At 42.9% G+C, this 25,743-nt stretch overlaps 1 protein-coding gene across 2 annotated transcripts in view; it reads left to right on the top strand.

The window, feature by feature from the left end:
* The window catches only part of LDHB (lactate dehydrogenase B), a 118,924-nt gene extending 93,893 nt beyond the window's left edge, over positions 1-25,031 (top strand). For both annotated transcript variants that reach the window (XM_060194486.1, XM_007517889.3), the window contains exons 3-8: positions 7,872-7,989; positions 10,404-10,577; positions 14,806-14,979; positions 16,525-16,642; positions 20,716-20,839; positions 24,664-25,031. In XM_060194486.1, coding sequence (XP_060050469.1) covers positions 7,872-7,989; positions 10,404-10,577; positions 14,806-14,979; positions 16,525-16,642; positions 20,716-20,839; positions 24,664-24,831 — 876 coding nt within the window. In that variant the 3' untranslated portion in view covers positions 24,832-25,031. The remainder of the gene's footprint in view (positions 1-7,871; positions 7,990-10,403; positions 10,578-14,805; positions 14,980-16,524; positions 16,643-20,715; positions 20,840-24,663) is intronic.
* Positions 25,032-25,743: the final 712 nt, after the last annotated feature.

Here is a 25,743-nt window from a genome sequence, read left to right as displayed (position 1 = left end):
TTCCCCCTGCAGGTGGGGACTCAGGGCTCAAACCTGGGTCTTTGCTCATTGTAACATGTGCATTCAACTAGGTGTGCCACCATCCCGGCCCCCTTTGACATGGTTTCTACTACTCAGATGTGACAGCTGCTCCAGACCCAGGCCCTGCATCTTGGCTGCCAGGAGGAGGCTCTGTATGTGTAGCTCCTCACACGATCGGGGCCTCGTAGCTTCCAGAGAAGGTTATCACAAGCCCTTAGCCTCTGTGTCCAGCTGTCTTCGGATTGAATGTCAGTCCTTGCTCCTGTCAACTATAGTCACCATTTATTTATTTAATTAGTTTGGAATAGAGACAGAGAGAAATTGAGAGGGGGAGAGAGAGAGAGAGATCTGCAGCACTGCTTCACCCCTTATGAAAACTCCCCCCTAAAAGAGGGGACTGGGGACGTGAACCCAAATCCTTGTGCACTATAACATATGCACTCTTATCATGTGCACCACCAACACCTGTCACATAATTCTCAAGACTGATTTATGCCATATGAAGGCATTTCACCTGAGAGAGAGAAAGAGAGAGAAACCAGACTACGCACTCTGATACTGGTAATACCAGGAATCAAGCTGGGAGCCTCAGTTATTAAAACCTATCTGCAAAAATTCAAGTACTTTCCTAGCCACTGGTCACATGTCTATGGTCACAGCATAAGAAGTTATTTAGGGGGCCTGGCAGTGGCACACCTCGCTGAGTCCACATTACCATGTGAAAGGACTTGGGTTCAAGCCTCTGCTCCTCACCCAAAATGGGGGAAGCTTCACCAACAGTGAAGCAGGTCTGCAGGTGTATGTCTTTCTCCTTCACTATGTCCCCCTCCTCTCACAAATGCTCTCTGTCCTATCTATCTATACATACATATATATATATATAGTTTGGAAATGACCACTGGGAATGACCACCATCAGTAATCCTGTTGGCATTTTTTTAAAAAGTTGTTTAGAAGCCGTAGTGTAATTACAGACACACTATAAAGTAGATTTGCATTGCAATACTTGACTTAAAAGAAGAATGTGCACAGTTTCATCACTCCTAGGTCGATTTTCCATTTGGATAGAGATAGAAAGAGTGAAACTTGGCATAATGGTACTCCCAGGTGCTTGAACCAGGGCTACATGCTCAGCAAGACATGCACTCTACCTGCCAGTGAGCTCCCTGTCCCCAATGCCACGACTTATAATTGGTCTTGTTCCTGAATAGCATTACTAGTTTTTTTTGGTTAGTTTGTTTCTTTTGTCTACCACCAGAGTTATTACTAGGGCTTGGTACCAGCACTATGAATCCACCACTCATCGCAGTCATTTTTTTTCCTTTTTTTTTTCTCCCATTCTTGAGAGGGGAGGAAGAGATAGAAAGGGAGAGAGGGGGGGGGCCAGTTGGTAGCACAGTGGGTTTAGCGCACATGGCGCAAAGCACACAACCTAGCGTAAGGATCCCGGTTCCAGCCCCCAGCTCCTCCACCTGCAGGGGGAGTCACTTCACAAGCAGTGAAGCAGGTCTGCAGGTGCCTATCTTTCTCCTCCCCTCTCTGTCTTCCCCTCCTCTCTAGATTTCTCTCTGTCCTATCCAATAACAACAGCAGCAATGACAACAATAATAATAACAACAATGATAAAAACAAGGGCAACAAAAGTGGAAAAAAATAGCCTCCAGGAGCAGTGGATTCATAGTGCAGGCACTGAGCCCCAGTGATAACCCTGGAGAAAAGAAAAAAAGGGGGGGGAAGGAGAGAGAGACAGAGAGAAAGAGAGAGAGGGAGTGAGGGAGAGAGAGAGAGGGGCCTGTAGATTTCCTTCCTCACTTGTGAAATGTGCCCTACAGATGGGGATGGCGCTTGAACTCATATCCTGGTACATGGAAATATGTGCGCTTAACTGGGTATGCCACCAACTGACTCCTGTGATTACTGGTTTTAGGGACTGGGCAGTAGCATATACAGCAGAGCATGTTACAATGCACAACGCCTGGCTTAAACCCCTGGCTCCCACTTGCAGGGGAAAGCTTCTTAAGTGGTGAAACAGGGCTGCAGGTGTGTATCTGTCTTCTCTCCCCCTCCTCTCTCAATTTTTGTTTCTATCCAAAATAACATAAAATATCTATATATTTTTAAAAAGTGACTGGTTTTGCCATTAACTGTTGCTGTCATGAACTACTTTAAATTTACCTGCAGGCTTAAGTGAAAACAAAAGTATATGTGGCAAATTCAGTAGGTGAGTTTCAGAGGGAGGCTTGTTGAAGTCAGGTGACAGCAACAGTTGTGAGTCACTCTGCTTCCCTCTGCCTGGTGGCCTGCCTGGAGTCCGTGCAGTGCTGCAGAGCAGCTAAATTCATCCCGGATGTTCTTTTCTTCTTCTTTTTTTTTTTTCCAAGTGTTTCTCTCTCTCTTCCTTCCTTCCTTGCCAGCTGAGCATGCACTTCACAGTCAGTTCTCCACACCCACTAGAACGAAAGAGAGGTCTGAGGTCTGGTGACAACCTCTTCCTCTGAGGCCTGGTATTGTTTTGCCCTGTGGACTGCAGCAGAATGCATGTGATGTGTCTATAATAAGAGTGGTATTCCTAGGACTTTGTTCCTTGACAGAAAGGGGCAGCTATTATTAAGTTACACTGTGTGCCAGGGAGCTATGCAGTGGGACCACACAGGACTTGCATGGGAGAGGTACCAGCTTTGATACCCAGTACCACCAATCGCCAGAGCTGAGCATTGCACTGGTCAAACAAAACATTATAGTGTGTTCATTCAGGGTCATAAAAACAAAATAAAAGAAGGCAGTGACACATACACACCTGGTTAAGTGCACATTCTACCACATACAAGGGGCCAGGTTTGAGCCTCCACTACTCACATGTAGGGGGGAAGCTTCATGAGCGGTGAAGCAGGTCTACAGGTATCTCTTTTTCTCTCCCTCTCTATCTCCCCTCCTCCTTCAATTTTTCTCTGTTTTAGCAAGTATAATAGAGAGGGAAAAGGAAAAAAAATGAAAGGAAAAAATGGCTGCATAGGGCAGTGAGTAATATTGCTGAGCCCTAGCAATAACCCTGGTGACAATAAAGAAAACAAAACACAATGGGGGCTCCTTCTATGTGATGATATTCTGAGAGGCTGCAAAGGAGCAATGTCGGGTGAGCGGCACTGGAGAGAGAGGAGACCAGGAACTTGTGGCTTAGCAGGAACGCAATATGCCCTCGTTTATTAATCAGATACATCGCCTTTTACGTATCTCTTCACCAGAAGTGGCAAGGGGAAAGGAAATGAGTAGGAGAGGGGGGCAGGGCAAAAAAAAGAGCGCGAACAGAACACAGAAGGCTTCCATCTAACCAGTGGGGATTAACTTGACGTGATGACCAACACGGATAGAAACAGAAGGGGTTTTTAGAAGCAGAATTAGCCAAAGGAGAAATGATGACCAACAGAGCAAGACTGTTTTAGGAGTGGGAAGACCTGTGTTGGAGTCGACACAGCTGAGAACTGCTGTCAGTATTGAACAGACACACAAATTAGCAAATGTTTCATGACTGAATCCCCTGCTCACACAGTGGCCATTTCAGAAGCCTAAGAGGAAACTGGGTGCTAGGACCCTATCCCTGCCTATCAGGAACACTCAGAAGGAAGCTCACTTGAGTCTAGCCAGATACTAAGATTCTAGAAACGATGACAGTGCTCATTCCTGGGATCCCACCAGGAGGAAGGGCTGCTTTTACTGGCACATGAAAGTAGGTCAAGTTCCCTGACTGGCTGCCTCCCTGCCTCTCCCTCTCTCTGCTGGCCAGCACCTTCCTGGTGTCTCTGGTTCCACACCCCCAGATCACTGCACAGTCACCTTCGAAGTTCTTCCTGTGTCACAGTTTCCTATCTTTTTCCTTCACTCCACTTGTATGGTTGATGGCACCACTGTCCTCGGAAGTGATGCTTGCACTTTAAGTGGGTTTCAGTTTAGTAATAGTGTAGCTAATTATTTTGATGACTAAAAGGAAAAGCAAGAACTCTAGGGATTTTTTAAAATTATATTTGTATTTACTTATTATTGGATAGAGACAGAGAGAAATTGATAGGAGAGAAGGAGATAGAGAGGGAAAGAGACAGAGAGACACCTGCAGCCACTAGTGAAACTTTCCAGCTGCAGGTGGGGGTCAGGGGCTTGAACCTGGGTCCTTATGCACTGTGATGTGTGTGCTCAACCAGCTGTGGCACTGCTTGGCCCCCTCTAGTGATTTTTCAGTGTAAGGAATGACTACTTTTGAAAGAGCTTTCACTGAATTTCAAAGCTGGGAGGTTGTTTAAATGCAAATAGAATTACACCCTGTCCTGGTTCTTGTTATAAGGAGAGAAGATCAAGGACTTGCTGGTGAACAGACATGATTACTAAAATTACAGGGTCTGGGCTTCTCCTTCTTCTCTTTTTTTTCTATCATGTTGAGATACAGAGAGCATATAAACATCTAAGATAGGCTACATATAAGACATGTTTTGGGAGGGTCAGGCAGTAATGCAGAGGGTTAAGTACACATGGCGTAAAGTACAAGGACCAGTATAAGGATCCTGATTTGAGCCCCCAGCTCCCCACTTGCAGGGGGTCGCTTCAAAAACAGTGAAGCAGGTCTGCAGGTATCTATCTTTCTCTCCCCCTCTCTGTCTCCCCCTCCTCTCTCGATTTCTGTCTTATCCAACAATAACAACAAACAACAAAGTCAACAACAAGATGGGAAAAAATGGCTGCCAGGAGCAGTGGATTTATAGTGCAGGTATCAAGCCACAACAATAAGCCTGGAGGCAAAAAAAAAAAAAGCAACATGTTTTGGGAGACTAGAATGCAGCTCAGTGATGGAGTATATGATTCACAAGTATGAGGTCTTGGGTTTGATCCCAGGCAGAATGGAAGGAAGGAAGGAAGGAAGGAAGGAAGGGAGGAAGGGAGGAAGGGAGGGAGGGAGGGAGGGAGGGAGGAAGGGAGGAAGGGAGGGAGGGAGGAAGGAAGGAAGGAAGGAAGGAAGGAAGGAAGGAAGGAAGGAAAAAAGAAGGAAATGGGTGTGTTTTACAGAACATGAAATCATGACAGTGCATGAAGAACAATGGTGTATGTACTGATTTATTTATAGCTTTATCTTGGGAGAGTGGCAGGGGATGGCAGTTAGAAAACAACAGATTCATATTTCTAATCTATGCAGTTATTTTGTGATTATCCTTGGGATTTAATTGCTATGATCTATATAATCCAAAGTAACCAGCATATAATAAGCATATATCAGGAAGGATTAGATGATAATTTCAATAGTTTAATTTATAGCATCAGGAACAGGAGTCTATAATTATCAAAGCCTAAAAAATCCTTTTTAAAGGTTTCTGTCTACTCAGGGGTCTATCACATTCTCTCTTTCTTTCTTTCTTTATCCGTCTCTCCCTCCCTTCCTTCCTTCCTTTCTTATCTTTTGCCATTTGACTATTTTGGTACTTGAAAGAAAATCGGTTTGTTTCAGGATATGTCTGGACTGATATTTGTCATTTAAAATAAACATTTGCTAAATTTTCATTAAAACAAGAAGTAAAGGGGCCAGGAGGTGGTGCACCTGGTTAAGCGCACACATTACAGTGAGTAAGGATGCAGGTTCAAGCCCCTGGTCCCCACATGCAGGGGGAAGAGTTCCACAAGTGGTGAAGCAGTGCTGCAGGTGTCTCTTCCTCTCTTTCTCCCCCTTCTTCTCAATTTCAATTTGTCTATATATAATAAATAAATACTATTTTAAATAAAGTAAACAAGAAGTCAGGATCTGTAAAAATAGCTCACTTGGATAATGCACTGTTTTACTTTGATTGTGATCAAGGTTCAAGGCCAGCCTCTACCACAGTGAAGGACACTTTGTTATTGTGGTGTCTCTCTCTTCTCTCTTTCTCTATCAGAAAAAGAAAGAAATAAAGAAAAGAATTTGTTGGAAATGGTAGAACTTTGCAGGCATGGAACCCCAGTGATAATCCAGTAGTGATAAATACTTTTTTTTAAATAATAATTTTTTTTTCAGGCTGAGGGTATGGATCGACCTGCCAACACCCATATCCAGCAGAGAAGTAATTACAGAAGCCAGAACTCCCACCTTCTGCACCCCAAAAAGAATTCTGCTCCATACTCCTAGAGGGGTAAATGATAGGGGAAGATGACCAGAGGGCTCTGCACCCCCATTCCACCAGGACCCAAAGCATTTGTCACCAGGAATCTTGTTTTTATACCACCAATGGAAGAGAAGCGAATCTGGAAAACACCAGAGAGGAAGCCAGGCACACTTTTGATTATCTGAGAGAGAGAAGAGGAAAAAAGGAAGTAGTTATAGGTGTATAAGTGACTTAGAAAGGAAGTGAAGGCAGGACTGTTGAACAAAATGGGAGAAAAAAAACATATAGATAGATAGAGGGGGGTATAGCATCAGCCATGGGAAAAAATGGACAAATATAAATATAAACAGATAATTATAGAAATAATAGTCAACCCATATCTGTGACCTTGGTAGAACTACTGAAGTTTCCAATGTAGGGGATGGGGACACAGAACTGTGGTGGTGGGAACTGTATACTCCTATTATCTTACAATTTTTTAAATCAATATTAAATGACTAATGAAAATAAATTAAAATAGTAATAATTTTTTAAACTTTGCTCCCTCCCCAAAGTAGAGGAATCATGCATTTGTGAGGTCCTACATCCAAAAAGAGAATGACTTTAGTAGTCGTGGACCCTCCAAGGCTTCCCTTCCTGTCCCCACAATGAGTCAGTCAGAGTCAGCCTGAGGAATCCATGCTTCAAACAGAACTTCAAATCCTACTGTGATGTGACTCTGAGTCTGGACAGTTTAAATCTAACCCTCCAATCAGAAACTTCAAGCTGGGGGTGACCTAGGGATGGCTGTATATTACTCAAGATTGTTTCTGGATCTGGGAGAGCCCATTTCTCCCCCCCATCACCTCTGCTAAGAATCCTGCTCAGACCAAGAGATTCCTGGTGAACAACACTGGTTTCATCAGGCATCTTTCATGCTGGCATATTCTGAAAGCCATTGGAATCATGCTAGCTGCATCCTAACTGGGTACTAGGAAATGAAGTTCTGACAAATTTGGTGCCCTACATATTAATAGTTTATTGTTCCAGATGTAATCGTGGAGTTATATAAGAAGCATATGCTGGTAAAATCCTAAAGGCTTTTTTTCCTCCCGGGTTATTGCTGGGACTCAGTGCGTGCACTATGAATCCACTGCTCCTGGAAGCTATTTTTTCCATTTTGTTGTTGGATAGGACAGAGAGAAAATAAGAGAGGAGGGGAAGACAAAGAAGGGGAGAGAGAGACAGCTGCAGACCTGCTTCACCCTTTGTGAAAGGACCCCCCTGCAAGTGGGGAGCCAGGGGCTTGAACCGCATTCTTGAGCCAGTCCTTGCACTTTGGACTGTGCACCACCGCCCCAAACCCCTTGAGGCTTTTAAAATACTTTATGCTAAGGAGTCAGGCGGTAGCACAGTAGCCGGTTAAGCACACGTGGTGCAAAACTGAAGGACGGGCATAAGGACCCCGGTTCAAGCCCCCGGCTCCCCACCTGCGGGGGGGGGGGGGGGGCACTTCACAGGCGGTGAAGCAGGTCTGCAGGTGTCTTTCTCTCCCCCTCTGTCTTCCCCTCCTCTCTCCATTTCTCTCTGTCCTATCCAACAATGACAACATCAATAACAACAACAATAATAACTACAACAATAAAACAACAAGGGCAACAAAAGGGAATAAATAAATAAATATTTTTTCAGAATACTTTATGCTGAGGCTCTGTGGAGAGGCCCTGGTTACTACTGACAGCTGTTTCTGTGTTTGCAGTCTCTGGCCGATGAACTTGCCCTGGTAGATGTTTTGGAAGATAAACTCAAAGGGGAAATGATGGATCTGCAGCATGGGAGCTTGTTCCTCCAGACACCTAAAATCGTGGCAGATAAAGGTATATCTGACTCGTGCTCAGAGTGATCCAGTAATAAATAGATTGCCTCACCCTCTGATACAAAATTAGCCCTTCATCCTAGTGAACCCGGTGTTGGCAATTCCTTCTCTTCTGGAGTCTAATTATTCTTTGAAGATAAAAGTGAATGTTAGCACTGAACACCCTGCCTCACCTGCCTTCCACATGTTTGGCACAGACTTTTTTTTTTTTTCAAGGAAATTGCACCATGCTGCTTGCTCAGAAGCATCTGAGAATAAGAATGTTTCAGATGGGGGTCGGACGGTAGCACAGTGGGTTAAACGCAGGTGGCGCAAGGACCGGTGTAAGGATCCCAGTTGGAGCCCAGGGTCACTTCACAAGCTGTGAAGCAGGTCTGCAGGTGTCTATCTTTCTCTCCCCCTCTCTGTCTTCCCCTCCTCTCTCCATTTCTCTCTGTCCTATCCAACAACGACGACATCAATAACAACAACAATAAAACAAGGGCAACAAAAGGGAATAAATATTTTAAAAAATAATGTTTCAGACATGATAAAATATTGGCACAATGTAAGAGAAGCTAAATCAGTTCAAATTCTGGCCATCTCTGCTCTGGTTTATGAAATAGTGCCAAGACAATATGGCCATGCCTAGAGAAACAGAAATGTGGGCCTCAGGGCAGGGGTAGATAGCATTATGGTTATGCAAAGAGACTTTCATGCCTAAAGCTCCAAAGTCCCAGGTTCAATCCCCTGCACCACCCTAAGCCAGAACTGAGCAGTGCTCTGGTAAAAAGAAAACTCAGAAATGTGGGCCTCCAAAATACTTCCTAAGAATACCACTCCCAATAATAGCTCTTGAAACACTGAGATGTTCATGCCTTGCCTCCCCACCGACCTTATGAGAGGTGAGTCCTAGACCCTTTATTTCTGGGAGAGGAAACTGATAAACTATTAATAACTGTCAGTAGTCACTTAGAAACATTGAATACTGTGAATCCTCTACAGCTGTTGAGTCCAACTGTCACAGCCAATCAGAATATCTAGATATTCTGGGAAAGGACTCACTTCCTTGGAGGAAAAGTAAAATATTCTCCAGAGAAATTCACAGCTGGTAGTGAACAAGTATCCTTAAAATAATAAATATTAGGAATTAATTTCTAGCCAAGAATAAGCAATGTCAATGCCTTCTTTTCTTGTTTGCAGATAGAATTAATGTTACACAAAGTAGAACTTGGATTGGACTGGCTTTGGTGTTCATTGCACCAAAGTAAAGGATTCTGCAGGGGAGGTGGGGGGTATATGCTCAGGTCCTGGAACATGATGGTGGAGGAGGCCCCTGGCTGGGTATGAGAATGTTTTGCAGAAAACTGTGAAGTCTTACACATATATTAACAACTGTATTTACTGTAAATCATTAACCCTCCCAATAATTTTTTTAAATGAATTAGTGTTACAAGCCTAAAATGCCTTTGCATCTTTTGTTAATGTTGTTGGGGGCTTGCATATGGAATTTTTAACACACGGTTTAAGTTCTGTGTCTCTTACTGACAATCCAAGTTTCTCTAAAGTCAACTGCATTTTAAATTTGTTTGCCAGATCCTCACTTAGGGTTTGGGTTTTTTTTTGTTTGTTTGTTTGTTTTTTTGTATGATCTTTATTTATTGGATGGAGACAGACAGAAATCACGAGGGAAGGGGAAGATAGAAAGGGAGAGAAACAGATAGACACCTGCAGACCTGTTTCACTACTCACAAAACATTACCCCTATTGGTGGGGACTCGGGGCTCGAACCCAGGTCCTTATGCATTGTAACCTCACAACGTGCGCTCAACCAGGTGCACCACCAACTGGCCCCTCATCATTTAGGTTTTTCTTATACTCATTTGGCCTATTCTCTTTGCCAAGTCCATGGCTAGATAATTTCCTCATAGCACACAGAGAACAAGAAGCCACAGGAGGGCAAGGGTAGATAGCATAATGGTTATGCAAAAAGACTCTCATGCCTGAGGCTCCAAAGTCCCAGGTTCAATCCCCCACACCACCATAAACCAGAGCTGAGCAGTGCTCTGGTTAAAAAAAAAAAAAAGAAATTAATAATAATAATAATAAGAAGAAGCCACAGGTGCACTGCCTTTCAAAACCAACAGACACAGATAACATTTTTAGAGTGACAGAGAGGGAGAGATACCACCACCTATGAGAATTTCCTTGGTGTCTTGGTAATCCCATGTGGTGCCAGGACTCAAACCCAGGGCCTTGTACCTGGTAAGGCGTGCAGTATACCAGGTAAGCCAACTCCCCACCCTAGAAAGCATAGTTTTCATGTCCATTCCAGAAGTTTGTGTATGTCTGGGGTTTTTTTAGAGGATTCATAGGTTTTACGGTTCTGATGACACACTGGATTTAAAAGACCTTTTCCCTGCCTCCTTCTTCCAGATTACTCTGTGACTGCCAATTCTAAGATCGTGGTGGTCACTGCAGGGGTCCGCCAGCAAGAGGGGGAGAGTCGTCTCAACTTGGTGCAGAGGAATGTAAACGTCTTCAAGTTCATCATCCCGCAGATTGTCAAGTACAGTCCTGACTGCATCATCATTGTGGTTTCCAACCCAGGTATCACAAGGCCCAGTTCTCTCAGTGCAGTGTCTGGGGACTGTAGGGGGGAGGGAGGGGAGAGAAGTGTTTTATTTTCCTTTGGACTCTAAACTATATCCTGGTGTTCACTTGCAAAAACTCATTCATGGGAGTCGGGCAGTAGCATAGCGGGTTAAGCGCATGTGGCATGAAGCGCAAGGACCAGCGTAAGGATATTGGTTCGAGCCCCGGCTCCCCACCTGCAGGGGGGTCGCTTCACAAGTGGTGAAGCAGGTCTGCAAGTCTCTGTCTTTCTCTCCCCCCTCTGTCTTCCCCTCCTCTCTCCATTTCTCTCTGTCCTAGCCAACAACAATGACATCATCAACAACAATAAGAATAACTACAACAATAAAACAAGGGCAACAATAATAATAACTACAACAATAAAACAAGGGCAACAATAATAATAACTACAACAATAAAACAAGGGCAATAAAACAAGGGCAACAAAATAAATATTAAAAAAAAAATCATGTGCCTTCTGTTATTGACCACGAGACTACCGTTGACAAAACAAATGGCACTGTACCCAGCAGAATGCTTATAAATGTGAGAAGAATTTTATGTAAGACTAAGTCATCTGTTCTTTAATCTGCTTTTGTTGGCTTTTAAACATTTCTTCAAGATTATCCTGGGATACATAATGATTTGGCTGTGCTTTCAACTTGTAAGAAATACTTGAATGAGGGGGGCCAGATGGTGGTGTGCCTGGTTGAGTGCACATGTTACAACATGCAAGGTCCTGGGTTCAAGCCCCCAGGCCCATCTTCAGGGTAAAACTCTGCAAGTAGTGAAGCAGGGTTGCAGGTATCTCTCTGTTTCTCTTTCTCTCTCCTCCCCCCTTCTATCTATATTTCTGACTATCTCTATAAAGATAATTTTTTAAAAATTAAGAAGATAAATACTTTAATTCATTGGACCTTCTGTTATCCAGAAAAATGCTTTCCTGTGCCCTTATCTCCAGAAATGTTCCAAACTCAATCAGATTTTTTTGAAAAGAGTTTAAGAGCACCACTCATCAATCCAGGTTTACAGAAACAGACTATATTGATGGACAGATACAGCAAATACCAACACAAATGCTATCACTTAAAAGCTATTTCCCCTGCTAAATCAGCATCTGCAGAGTGAATGCCAAAACTCTTGATTTAAGAGTCATTTTTCTTTTTTAGCCTAAGCAATCAAGATTTACTGCCATACTTATTATCTATAGTTTGCCACCAAACTCACCACTGGTTTTGGGTGAGCATAACTGCCTGATAAATCAGCAATGCCTATTGTGTCTGACATTTCACATAGAGGATGATTGTCATGGGAGGAGATAGCATAATGGTGATGCAAAGAGACTCTCATGCCTGAGGCTTTGAGGTCCCAGGTTCAATCTCCTGCACCACCATAAGCCAGAGCTGAGCAGCGCTCTGGTAAAAAAATAAAATAAAATAAAATAAAAATAAATACCTACCTCCCCAGAGCCCTGTCCCACTAGAGAAAGAGACAGGCTGGGAGTATGTATGGATCAACCTGTCAACACCCATGTTCATCAGGGAAACAATTACAGAAGCCAGACCTTCCACTTTCTGCACTCCATAATGACCTTGGGTCCATACTCCCAGAAGGATAAAGAATAGGGAAGCTATCAGGGGAGGGGGTGGGATATGGAGCTCTGGGGTGGGCATTGTGTAGAACTGTACCCCTCTTATACCACAGTTTTATCAATATTTTCATTTTATAAATAAAAATAAAAAGAATAAATAAATTAAAAGCCAGAAGGTCAGGAAAGGGAGGTGGTCCAATAGGGAGAGAGCCCCCCTTATGTGTGTGAAATCCCAGGTTCATTCCCTTCCTACCACTGCCAGAGCCTGAGATATGAGCCTCTCATAAAAATAAATGTTTCAAAATTAAAAATAAATAAATAGCAATAAAAAATCAACAATGAATTCCACACAACATCAACAAAAATTTTTTTAAAAAAAGGAAAAAGAATGATTGTGCCAAAGGACAGGGGGAATCCTTGCAGTTGATAAAACATGGAGAGTTGGGAAACAGCAAGCTCATTTTTTTACCCTCTGCCACTCTGGGTTGACCTAACTAGCTTCATCTCGTGTGGAATGTGTCTCACAAAATATCTGGTGGCAGAGTGATGTAAGAAAAGACCCAGAAATAGCCTGATCCATAAGAGGTTGCCACATCCTGTGGCCAAGAGGGACAAGAACAACTGGTTACACAACTCTGCCAGGTATAGCTTCAAAGTCTTAACTCTCCAGGGAGTCACTCCCACTGAATTAAAGTTATCAAGGAAGAATGTCTAATACCTAGTGCAAAAGGACTTTAAAATAGCCTGGCCAGTGCCCCATGTGTGACCCAGGAGGTGGGGGTGCAAAGTTAGCTCCTAACCTTTCTTGTGTGCCCACCTTTCTACCTGTGAATGGCTTATGAGTACTGTGGTCCTCTCAAAACCAAAAGCTTTTTACCTCTGGAGTCTCAAGGCTGAGCCCTAGTAGAATAATGGCTTTGTCCCAAAGACTCCTTCATTAAATACTATTTAAAAAAAAAAATGTTGAGAGTGGTTGGGCGGTAGTGCAGCCTGCACATGGTGCAAAGACCAGCATATGGATCCCAGTTCGAGCCCCGGCTTCCCACCTGCAGGGAGGTTTGCTTCACAAGTAGTGAAGCAGGTCTGCAGGTGTCTATCTTTCTCTTCCCCTCTCTGTCTCCCCTCCTCTCTCGATTTCTCTCTGTCCTATCCAACAATACAATAGCAATGACAACAATAATAATAATGACAACAACAAGGGTAACAACAGGGGCAATAAAATAGGAAAAATGGCCTCCAGGAGCAGTGGATTTGTAGTGCAGGCACCTGAGCCCCAGCGATAACCCTGGAGGCAAAAAAAAAAAAATGTTGACATCCTGTATTATTATAATAGTTTGCTTAATAGTGACTGCATGCTCAGGAAACTTTATTGAGCATGCCTTGGATAGGATAGAGAGAAATCGAGAGAGGACGGGAAGACAGAGGGACAGAGAAAGGTAGACACCTGCAGACCTGCTTCACCGCCTGTGAAGCGACTCCCTCCGGCAGGTGGGAAGCCGGGCACTCGAACTGAGATCCTTAAGCCAGTTCCTGCACTTCGTGCCATGTGTACTTAACCCACTATGCTCCCCCCACCATTATAGTTTCCATAAAGTCCTAGAATTATTTTTTAAGTATTTTATTTATTTATTAATGAGAAAGATAGGAGAGAGAAAGAGCCAGACATCACTCTGGTACATGTGTTGCCTGGGATTGAACTCAGGACCTCATGCTTGAGAGCCCACTGCTTTACCCACTGCGCCATCCCCTGGACCACACCTAGAATTATTTTTTGTTGTTTCACCAGGTTATTTGCTTTGGCTATCTGTATTTCACTAAAAATATTTTAATCTTTTTTTTTCCTCCAGGGTTATTGCTGGGGCTTGGTGCCTGCATTATGAATCCACTGCTCCTGGCTGCCATTTTTTCCTATTTTTTTTATTAAATAGGACAGAGAGAAATTGTGAGCAGAGGGGAAGATAGAAAAGGAGAGAGAAAGACTCCAGCAGACCTGCTTCACTACCTGTGAAGCTTCCCCCCTGCAGGTGAAGAGCCAAGGGCTCATACCGGGATCCTTGCACAGGTCCTGGCGCTTTGTACTATGTGTGCTTAACCTGGTGCGCCACAACCCAGCCCCCACCTCACTAAAAAGATTTTACATAGTGAAAGAAAGCAAACAAAAGTAAAAAGAAACCTGATAACATACTAACTCAGAGAAAATATTTGCATACCATGTGTCTGGAAAGAGTTTGATATCCCAACAGCAAATAACCCTTTACCTCTTATCTGGATAGTTAAAATATTTCTATCTTTATTCCAAATCTTTGGGGGATGGGGAAAAGGGGAGAAAGGAAGCCAGGGCATGTACTAATTGGCATAACGATTGAGGTCAGTTGGGATTTACTCACTACATGTGTTTCTGTATTATTATTATTTTAGTGATAGGACAGAGAAAAATGAGAGGGAGGGGGAGAGAGACACCTGCAGCCCTGCTTCACCACTCATGAAACTTCCCCCCTGCCAGTGGGCACTGGGGGCTTGAAGCCGGATCCTAGCACACAGTAGCACATGCTCTTAACCAGGTGCACCTCCACTCGGCCCCTTTACTTATATGTGCTTCTTTAAAACTTTTAGTGGATATCCTGACGTATGTTACCTGGAAACTAAGTGGACTACCAAAGCACCGTGTGATTGGCAGTGGATGCAATCTGGATTCTGCCAGATTTCGCTATCTTATGGCTGAGAAACTTGGCATTCATCCCAGTAGCTGCCACGGGTGGATTCTGGGAGAACATGGAGACTCAAGTGGTAAACAGAAAAAAATTACTGTGTACTTGGGCCATTGCACTTGTCATTGTGACTTTTTTTTTTTTTTGCTTTATTTATTTTTATATATTCTAGCATTACAAATCTGTAAGTTGTGGGAGATACTTTGATACTGATCAGGTAAAACTGTGCTTCCTTGGGGGCCAGGCAGCAGTGCAGCCGGTTAAGTGTACATGGCAAGAAGCTTAAGGACCTGCATAAGGATCCCAGTTTGAGCCCCCGGATCCCCACCTGCTGGGTAGTCACTTCACAGATGGTGAAGCAGGTCTGCAGGTGTCTATCTTTTTCTCTCCCTCTCTGTCTTCCCCTCCCTTCTCCATTTCTCTCTGCTCTAGCCAACAATGACAACAGCAATAACAACAACAATAAACAACAAGGGCAGCAAAAGGGAAAAAATAACTTCCAGGAGCAGTGGACTCATACTGCAGGCACCGAGCCCCAGCAATAACCCTTGAGGCAAATAAATAAATAAAAACAAACAAAAACTGTGCTTCTTCATCAGTGTTTTGCCTGCTAAGACATAGCGTTCTAATTCTATCATTTCTTCTACAATACTCTAGTTGTATGCTGCTGTAAGAGAGCTTCTTGATCCTGTGTATTCATATTAATGCACACATTAACCCATGTACACAAACTGTGTGAGATTCATATGTAAAATTCACACGTGTCCGTGTGTGTTATTGTATCAAAGTTTAATTTTATCTCACAAATATTCTATCACTGTCATTGTTATGCATTAATTGTCCAAATTTGATAAGTCACAGGATCTGTAGGCTGGTTTCTATAACTTTTGACGTTATCTCATCACTTTTTGGTCCTTCCTTACTTTCAAATAATAAAAAGCACCAGGTTCATCTGCTCCCTTTCCCAGCACTAGGATTATTTGTTTCTCCCGTTTCCTATTTATAAACAAGATATGTGTTCATGCCTTGGTAGGTCTATGCTTCTAGATTCCTGAAGTGGACTAAATGTTGATATCCACCATTTTGTTGGAGGAGTGAACTAGGTAACAAAAAACTTTTAAATAATCAGTGTCTGATATTCTATCACGTAAGGTATGTCAAATAAATATTGCTTCAAAATGATTTTTTTATTGCCACTGGGGTTCTGGCTGGAGCTAAGAGCCAGCGCTATGAATCCACTGTTCCTGGTGGTCATTTTTTTCCTTTTTTTTTTCCCTATTTTTTTTATTTGGACAGAAAGAAATTAAGAGGGGAGGGCAATATTGAGACAGGAAGAGGAAGACACCTGCAGACCTGCTTCACTGCTCATGAGAGTCTCTCTGCATAACCATTATGCTATCTACCCCCCCACAGTATTGAGAATTTCAAATGGTTTCTTTAATTAATTTGTTAGAATCATTGGACATACATTATTCATTATAAAAAGATCAATATTCAAATTGTATGTGCTTTTGTCATAATGCTTTGTTTTGAAAACACTAAAAAAGAATCTTCTAGTGCCCATGAGATCACAGATGATCACTAAGTGGATCACACTGTTTTTTTTTTCTCCCCAATCCCCCAGTGGCTGTATGGAGTGGAGTGAATGTGGCAGGTGTTTCTCTCCAGGAACTGAATCCAGAAATGGGAACAGACAATGACAGTGAAAACTGGAAGGAAGTGCATAAGTTGGTGGTTGAAAGGTTAGTAGAAAGAGGACTTGAGCAATGCACAGGGACCCAGGTTCAAGCCCCCACTCCCAACCTGAAGAGGGAAAGCTTTACAAGTGGTGAAGCAGTGTTGGTGTCTCTCTCCCTCTCTAGCTCTCCTACCCTCTCAATTTCTGACTGCATCTACTAAGTAAATAAAGATAATGAAAAAATTTAAAAAGATTAAAAAGAAAAAAGAAAAAGGACTTGAGCTTTAAATCAGTTTGTTTCATCTTTACTTAGATACAATTATAAATTTTTTCCATGGCTGTCTGCTCAGATCAACTCTCCCACCCCCAGAGTTATTGCTGGGGCTCAGCACCAGTACTATGAATCCACAGCTCCTGACAGCCATTAATTTTTTCTATTTTATTGGATAGGACTGAGAGATTGAGAGAAGAGGGGAATAGAGAAGAATTAAAATAGACACCTGAAGACCTACTTCACTGCTAGGGGAGCCAGTGACTTTAACCCAATCCTTGCACAGGTCCTTGTGCTTAGAACTATGTGCACTTAACCTAGAGTGCCAACGTCTGGCCCCTCATCAGGTCAACTCTTATTTATTTATTTGCTTATTTATTTTATTTTCCCTTTTGTTGCCCTTGTTTTATTGTTGTTGTTATTGATGTCACTGTTGGATAGGACAGAGAGAAATGGAGAGAGGAGGGGAAGACAGAGAGGGGGAGAGAAAGATAGACACCTGCAGACCTGCTTCACTGCCAGTGAAGTGACTCCCCTGCAGGTGGGGAGCCGGGGTCTGGAACTGGGATCCTTACGCTTTGCGCCACATGCGCTTAACCCACTGCTACCACCTGATTCCCTTGATCAACTCTTAATATAGAACATCTCAGTTATTGTCTTCTGAGACAATAAGACTAACTGACACTGGTGAAATTTGCTCTGCCAGTCCTCTTAGGGGGAGCAAATATTTCCTGTCTAGAGAAACTGCTATGGAAGTACTAGGAGAAATACATAGAATGAGGAAGTGAGCAGAGTTTTCCAGTGCCTCTTTCTGACAAGTTCAGACTGTCTTATGTAGAAAAGTAACCTAGACATGCTGAGTCCTATAGTTACCTGAAATGAATACTTGCTGATTGAACCACTAAGAGTTTTTAAGATGGATTACATTTACTTTTCTGCCCTCAATTATAATAATAATAATAAAGCTCTTTTCCTACTTCTTTCTTTTTTAACTGACATCATCTCTCTTATTACTAGCTAGTTGCTGCTACATATTATATTATTATTATTATTAACAATTCAGGTCAAAATTTTAATTTTCTTTTTTGGTAGAGTGGCCATATGTATAAGCAGGGGGAATGTCAATGAGTATGGTAATTTTTTAAATTCCATTTCAGGTGGTGTACCTCCTATGTCTTTTATGCTTTCATAAAATAAGGCGTCATGTGGACTGGAGTAAAAAAAATATATGGGCAAGGGTCGGGCAGTAGCACAGCGGGTTAAGTGCACATGGCATCAAGTGTAAGAACTGGCGTCCAATCTCCCACCCTGGAGGCAAAAATATATCTATATGTGGGCCTGGCTTCAAGTCATGGCACCAACACTACTAAATCTATGGACTTGAAGTAGACTTTTTTTTTTTGCCTCCAGGGCTATTGCTGGGGCTCAGTGCTAGCACTACAAATCCACTGCTCCTGGAGGCCATTTTTCCCATTTTGTTTCCCATTATTGTCGTTATTGTTATTGTTGTTGTTGTTGTTGGATAGGACAGAGAGAAATTGAGAGAGGATAGGAAGACAGAGAGGGGGAGAGAAAGATAGACACCTGCAGACCTGCTTCACTGCTTGTGAAGCGACTTCCTTGCAGGTGGGGAGCTGGGGCCCAAACTGGGATCTACGCCAGTCCCTGCTCTTCACGCCATGTGCACTTAACCTGCTGCACTACTGCCTGACCCCCTTGAAGTAGACTTTAACCTTCAAATAATTAAATAACAGTTTTATCCCCTTGAAAGCAACAGAACTATAAAAATTGTGTAAAAGCATGCACAGCTATGCACACGTCACTGATGAGCATTCAATAAATGTTAATTATGATACAAGAAGAATTGTTATAAGTCTCAGGTAAGGAACTATTGGGGCCTGGGTGGTGGTGCATCCACTTAAGCACACATAGTACTAAGCGCAAAGACCTGCACATGGAACCAGGTTCGAGCCCTGCTCCCCACTACAGAGGGGATGCTTCACAGGCGGTAAAGCAGGTCTGCAGGTGTCTATCTTTCTCTTCCTCTCAATCTGCCTCTCCTCTTTCAAATTCTCTTTGTCTGTTGAATAAAACAGAAGGAAAAAAATGGCCACCAGGAGTGGTGCATTTGTAGCGCTGTCACCGAGCCCCAGCGATAACCTTGGAGGCAGGGAAAAAAAAAGTAATTATTTTATTTACCTAAATTCAATTCTAATGGTTTGCTACCATATGATTTCATTCACATGTGAAAGATAAAGGAGCAAAGGAATGAATAAACAGAACAAAAGCTCTAAGATTCTGAGAACAGAGTAGTTATCAAGAGGTTATTAAGAGGGAGAGGGGCGAGTTGGGCAGTGGCACAGTGGGCTAAGTGCAGGTGGTGCAAAGTACAAGGACCAGCCTAAGGATCCCGGTTCGAGCCCCCGTCTCCCCACCTGTAGGAAGGTCCCTTCACAGGCAGTGAAGCAGGTCTGCAGGTGTCTGTCTTTCTCTCCCCTTCTCTGTCTTCACCTCCTCTCTCCATTTCTCTCTGTCCAATCCAACAATGACGACATCAATAATGAATACAACAGTAGAACAAGGGCAACAAAAGGGAATCAATAAATATTTTTTAAAAAGAGGGGGAGGGGATAGAGAGTGTGAGTCACATATGTAGAGGCCAGTTATGTGGTGGTGGGTAGAAACTAGACTTTTGCTGGTGGTCAAAATGCAGCCTTTCTAAATATGTTGAATGTAATATGTATACTACACAGGAAATAATGCCATAAACCAATATTTCTTTAATTAAAAAGTATTAGTGAATTTTTTCAGGGCTTTGAACTATATGTGGATATGATATATCTATAACAAGTTAGAAGGATCCTTAGAATTTCCATGAGTATAATTCCTTTATGTGGCCAAGTGAGAAAACGGGGGCTCACCCAGGTAATGTCACTTCCCAGGGTCTCCTCATCAGTGATGGAGTGTATGACATCCCAACTTCCTAATATTCAGACTTCCTCCTCCCCCTCAACTACCAGTGCCCTTGTGTGTGCCCTTCAGGTGTGTGAACGTCGCTCAGAAAACTGCCATCCAATGTAATCTTCATCTTTGTGTTCTGAAGTTATTGTATATGCTAACTAATAATGAAGTTATTGTTGGTCACAGTCATTTAAGAGGCACTGGGAAGTAGGACCTTAAAATCACGGTAGATTTCTGTCCTTTCAATATGAAGATCTTTTCACTTTCATTACTTCCTTGTTTCACTGATATCTTTGAAACTATCTGTGTTATGCATGGGGCCGGGTGTGGCACACCTGGTTGAGCGCACTTGTTACAGTGCACAAGGACCCAAGTTAGAGCCCCTGGTCTCCACCTGTAGGGGAAAAACTTCACGAGTGGTAAAGCAGAGCTGCAAGTGTCCCTCTGTCTCTGTCTCCCCCTACCCTCTCAATTTCTGGCTATCTCTATGCAATAAATAGAGATAGTTTTTAAAAAAAACCTTAAAAAAAGAAATTATCTGTGTCAGAAATAAAAGATTGGTTGGGAAATGTATATGTTTACACTGTAACTACATTTACTTATACAGTTAGATATTTGAATATATCACAGCGTTTACTTAACATCTTTCACCAACACTCGCCACCTCTCACTAGTGAACATATATAGCACTACCATCTCAATTTTGAACACTTACATATCTAGTTAACTCATTTAACAAACTCAGGACATAGATACCATTGTCCTCGTTTTACAGGAGAGAAGACGAAAAGTGAGACAAGAGAAGTTAAATAATTTACTCAAGATCACAGAGTGAGAAAGGGGACAGAATCAGCCCCAGAGAGTCTGGTTTCAGTGATCTCTTGACGATTTTTGTTTCCCCTTAGTGCCTATGAGGTCATCAAGCTAAAAGGATACACCAATTGGGCTATTGGGTTAAGTGTGGCGGATCTCATTGAATCCATGTTCAAAAACCTATCCAGGATTCATCCTGTGTCAACAATGGTGAAGGTAAGACAAGCTGCGACAAACTCTATAGTTATGATTGTGATTTGTCTATTTTTGTGAGGGAGACAGAGAAAGAGAGATTGAGAGATTAGAGTACTGCTCAGCTCTAACCTAAAATGACGCTAAGGATTGAACCTGGGACTTTGGAGCCTCAGGCATACAAGTCCTGCCTCTGCACTATCTCCTCAGTCTTAAATAGCTTTATGTAACAGAGACAAATGTAACTGGAAGATGGTCCAGTACAGCATGCACTTTACCATGAACAAGAACTCTGATTCAAACCCTCATTCACTCCTGCACAGTGTAGTCTTCACAAGTGGAGGAACAGTATTGTGGTGTCTCTCCTTTTCCTCTGTCTAGTCTTTCACTTTCCATCTCAAAAAAAAAAAAAAAATCCATCAGGAATAGTGGAACTATAGTTGTACAAGAAGAGTACAGCAACAATGAATGAATGAGGAAAAATAAAGTCCTAGTCCAGTATCTTAAAAGCACCTAATAGAGCACACATACTGTGTTCAAGCTCCCAGTCCCCATCTGTAGGGAGGAAAATTCACAAGCAATGGATTAGTGCTGCTTTCTCTCTCTCTCTCTCTCTCTTTCTGTCTCATGTCTATACATAAAAAAATAAAGTGAGAAAGAAAGACAGAAAAAAGGAAATGACAGGTAAGGTGGGAAGATAAGGGGAGGGGAGGAGAGAGGAGGGGAGGAAAGGGGAGGGGAAGGGGAGCTGCCAGGAGCAGGCACTGAACCCTAGTGATAACCCTGGTGGCAAAATAAAGTTTTATATACTTTTTCCTTTTCCAAAACAAGTCCAACACAATTAGAACGCACAGTTTATGGGGGGGGGGTTTAGAAATCCAATAAATGATTATATTTTCCTTTGTATCATGTGGGAAATTAAATAATAGTTCTGCAGATTCTCAACATACATGATCACTTGAAAAAGTATAATAGTTTCATTTCAGGGTGGTTTAAGTTATGGACAAGTGCATAGGAATTGATTTTCCCCCCTTTTCTTCCCCCCTTCATCACTGGGACTTCACTATACCACACCTCCTTCTTTCCTTCCTTCCTTTCCTCCTCCTCTTCTCTTCTCTTCTCTTCTCTTCTTCTCTCTCTCTCTCTCTCTCTCTCTCTCTCTCTCTCTCTCTCTCTCACACACACACACACACACACCAGGGTTATCACTGGGGCTTGGTGCCAGCACTACAAATTCACTGCTCCCAGCAGCCACCCGTCCTCTCCTTTTTTTCCTTTCTATTTTATCTGATAAGATAGAGAGAAAATGAGAGAGGAGAGGAAACAGAAAGATAAAGACAGACCTGCTTTACTGCTTGTGAAGTGGTCCCCCTGCATATGGGGAGATGAGGCTTGACCTAGGTCCTTATATATGGTAATATGTCCACTCAGCTAGGTGCACAACTGCCTGGCTCCCTACTTTTTCTTTCTTTCTTCTCAGATCTGGCTTATGGTGGTGCTGGGAATAAAATCTGATACCTCTGGTGCCTCAGACATGAAAATCTGTTACATAAATCACTATGGTATTTCTCTGACTCTGAAATTAATTATTTTAAAATAAGACTGAAGTTATGTTAAAACATTGTGTACAATAACTGACTCATTTTCTACAAGTCAATGGTAGGAAAGAAAGTAACAGGGGCGCATAATAGACTAGAAAAAGAATGCAAAAGAAATATAATTTTTTGGGGTCGGGCAGTGGCGCAGTGGGTTAAGCGCACGTGGCGCAAAGCGCAGGGACTGGAGTAAGGATCCCGGTTCGAGCCCCCGGCTCCCCACCTGCAGGGGAGTCACTTCACGGGCGGTGAAGCAGGTCTGCAGGTGTCTATCTTTCTCTCCCCTCTCTCTGTCTTCCCCTCCTCTCTCCATTTCTCTCTGTCCTATCCAACAACAAAGCAATGTCAACAATGGCAATAATAACCAACCGCAACAAGGCTGCAACAACTAGGGAAACAAAAAGGGGGAAAAATGGCCTCCAGGAGCGGTGGATTCATGGTGCAGGCACCGAGTCCAGCAATAACCCTGGAGGAAAAAAAAAAAAGAAATATAATTTTTAGACGTAAAATGTAGCAGCAAATTTTGAAAATTATTATAGCAAAATTTATAAAAAAAAAACAGGCATAACAAAATTAGAATATTTGCTAAATCTTGGAGTGTAATGGCATTTGTTTATTCTTACTTTGGTATATGCATAAAAAGCTTTTGAAAGTGAGTTTAAAATATATACATATATTACTTGCTTAACATAATTAAGTAACCTAGTTATGTAGTTAAGTGGAACCTATGAATACAAAGTGGTAAAATGTTTTTGAACAGAATGCTTCTTTTTTTTAGTAATGTTTGGCTACTACAGAGATTTAGCCATTAAATGGCCTCCAGCTACTTTTTTTTTTTTTTTTACCAGCTCAGCTATGGTTTATGGTGTTGGAGGGGATTGAACCTAGGACTTTGCAGCCTCAGGCACGAGTCTCTTTGCATAACCATTATGCTATCTACTCCTGCCCCCAACTACTATTCTTGACCTGTCAGCCACACCTAAAAATTTCTCCTTTACTAAAGAATTTTAAGAAAGGAGATTTTGGGAATAAAGTAGTCCACTTCTTCTTCTAGCGATTGCCCTTCTTCCGTAGCCAGTCAACAGCGACAGGTTGAGCCTGATGTAAAGTTTCGAGACCTCCTTTGAATCTGGAGAGGTGGCAGTCGTTGACTATGTGGGTCATAGTCTGTCTGGAGCCGCAGGGGCAGTTCGGGTCGTCTCTGGCTCCCCAGCGATGGAACATAGCAGCGCACTGGCCATGGCCTGTTCGATAGTGATTGAGGAGGGCCCAATCATAACGTGCTAGGTCAAAGCCGGGTTGACGCTGGCAGGGGTCTGTGATGAGGTGTTTGTTCTTTACCTCAGCTGACTGCCAACTCTGTTTCCAAGAGTCTGGAACAGAGAAGTTCAGTGTAGGTGTAGGGGACCAGATTGGGTGACGAGACGTCAAGCGTTGGACAGGGTGGGCGAAGATATCCGCCTATATTGGCAGGTCCGGTCGAGTGTAGACGTGGGAAATGAACTTAGATGATGCCGCATCCCGACGTATATCTGGCGGGGCGATGTTGCTAAGAACTGGCAGCCATGGAACCGGGGTGGAACGGATGGTTCCAGAAATTATCCTCATGGAGGAATATAATTTGGAATCGACCAAGTGGACATGGGGGCTACGGAACCATACTGGGGCACAGTATTCTGCAGTGGAATAGCATAATGCCAGAGATGATGATCGTAGTGTGGAAGCGCTCGCGCCCCATGAGGAGCTGGCCAGTCTTGCAATGATGTTATTCCTCGCGCCCACCTTTGCTGCAGTTTTTATGAGATGTTTGTGAAATGACAGAGTGCGATTGAGAGTAACGCCAAGATAGACTGGCTGGGCTTCATGCCGGATTCTCGTATCGCCAAGCTGCACATTAAGCTCACGCGAGGCCGAGGCATGGTGTAGAAGTAGTCCATTAAGAACCACATTCAACTGCAATTTAATTTGAAGCCAGATGCCAAATTTTATTGAACTGTATATCTAAGCAGAAAGAGAGATGACAGTAAATCAAATAACAGAGCTTTCTCATACATTTCTAGCTTCATTATAATGTGCAAGTTGTATATTGTTAGGAAACCCACTTCTAAACGCAACTGTTTGCGCAATGTGGGCCTGTAGATAATGCAAACTCAAAAATGTCTTTTGCTTGCCAAGTCTGCTATAATGCTTTCCACTTAGTCATGGGGCCTGTGGCTTCCTGACTTGATTGAAATGTTCTCTTGGCTCTGGCAGGGAATGTACGGCATCGAGAATGAAGTCTTCCTGAGCCTGCCATGCATCCTGAACGCTCGAGGGCTCACCAGTGTCATCAACCAGAAGCTGAAGGATGATGAGGTGGCTCAGCTGAAGAAAAGTGCAGACACCCTGTGGAATATCCAGAAGGATCTAAAAGACCTGTGACTCCAGGCTTCTAGGCTGTAGAAGTTTCACCACCACGATGTGATTAGCCAAAAGCCTTTAGTTTTCATCCAAGGGTTGTGGGTCAGAGTCTGCTTTTTTCCTTCCTAAATATGTAGATCTGGGCTCAGGGAATCAAAGCCCACACTGGCTTAATGCTTGCAACAAGAGCCTTTGAACAAATAAAGTAACTACTGTAGTGAGCTTTGTTTTCTGAGACTCTTCCTTCATGCTATCGGTGCATTTTAATTTTTTCTCCAAATAATTCTTCCTTAGGGCTGGGTAGTGGAACACCTAGTTGAGTGCACGTTACAATGAGCAAGGACCCAGGTTCAAGCCCCCAGTCTCCACCTGCAGGGGGAAAGCTTCAGGAGTGGTGAAGCAGGGCTGCAGGTGTCTCTCTTCCTATTTCCCCTTACCCTCTTGATTTCTGGCTGTCTTTATCAAAATAAATAAAGATAATAAACAAAAAATTTAAATAATTCTTCCTTTCTTTCACATAGTCTCCTGAGCTCTACCACCTATACTCCAACCTCCATACTGTTTCCTTCAGGCAATTCAAAGATTCTTTTCCACAACATTTCTCCCTGACATAGCTATTGTTACATTTTTTCTTTTTAGAACATAACTATTATTTTGTTTTAAAAGAACATTTTAGGGGGGTCAGATGGTAGCATAGCAGGTTAAGTGCACATGGCATGAAGTGCAAGCACCAGCGCAAGGATCCTGGTTCGAGCCCCCGGCTCCCCACCTGCAGAGGGGGTTGCTTCATAGGCAGTGAAGCAGGTCTGCAGGTGTCTATCTTTCTCTCCCTGTCTGTTGTCCCCTCCTCTCTCCATTTTTCTCTTTTCTATCCAGCAACGATAGCAATGGCAACAATAACAATGATAGCAACCAGGTCAACAAAATGGGAAA

The sequence above is a fragment of the Erinaceus europaeus genome, chromosome 7 (assembly GCF_950295315.1).
Source record: "Erinaceus europaeus chromosome 7, mEriEur2.1, whole genome shotgun sequence".
In the NCBI taxonomy this organism is placed as follows: domain Eukaryota; kingdom Metazoa; phylum Chordata; class Mammalia; order Eulipotyphla; family Erinaceidae; genus Erinaceus; species Erinaceus europaeus.
This window is presented reverse-complemented; position numbering and strand designations above follow the sequence as displayed.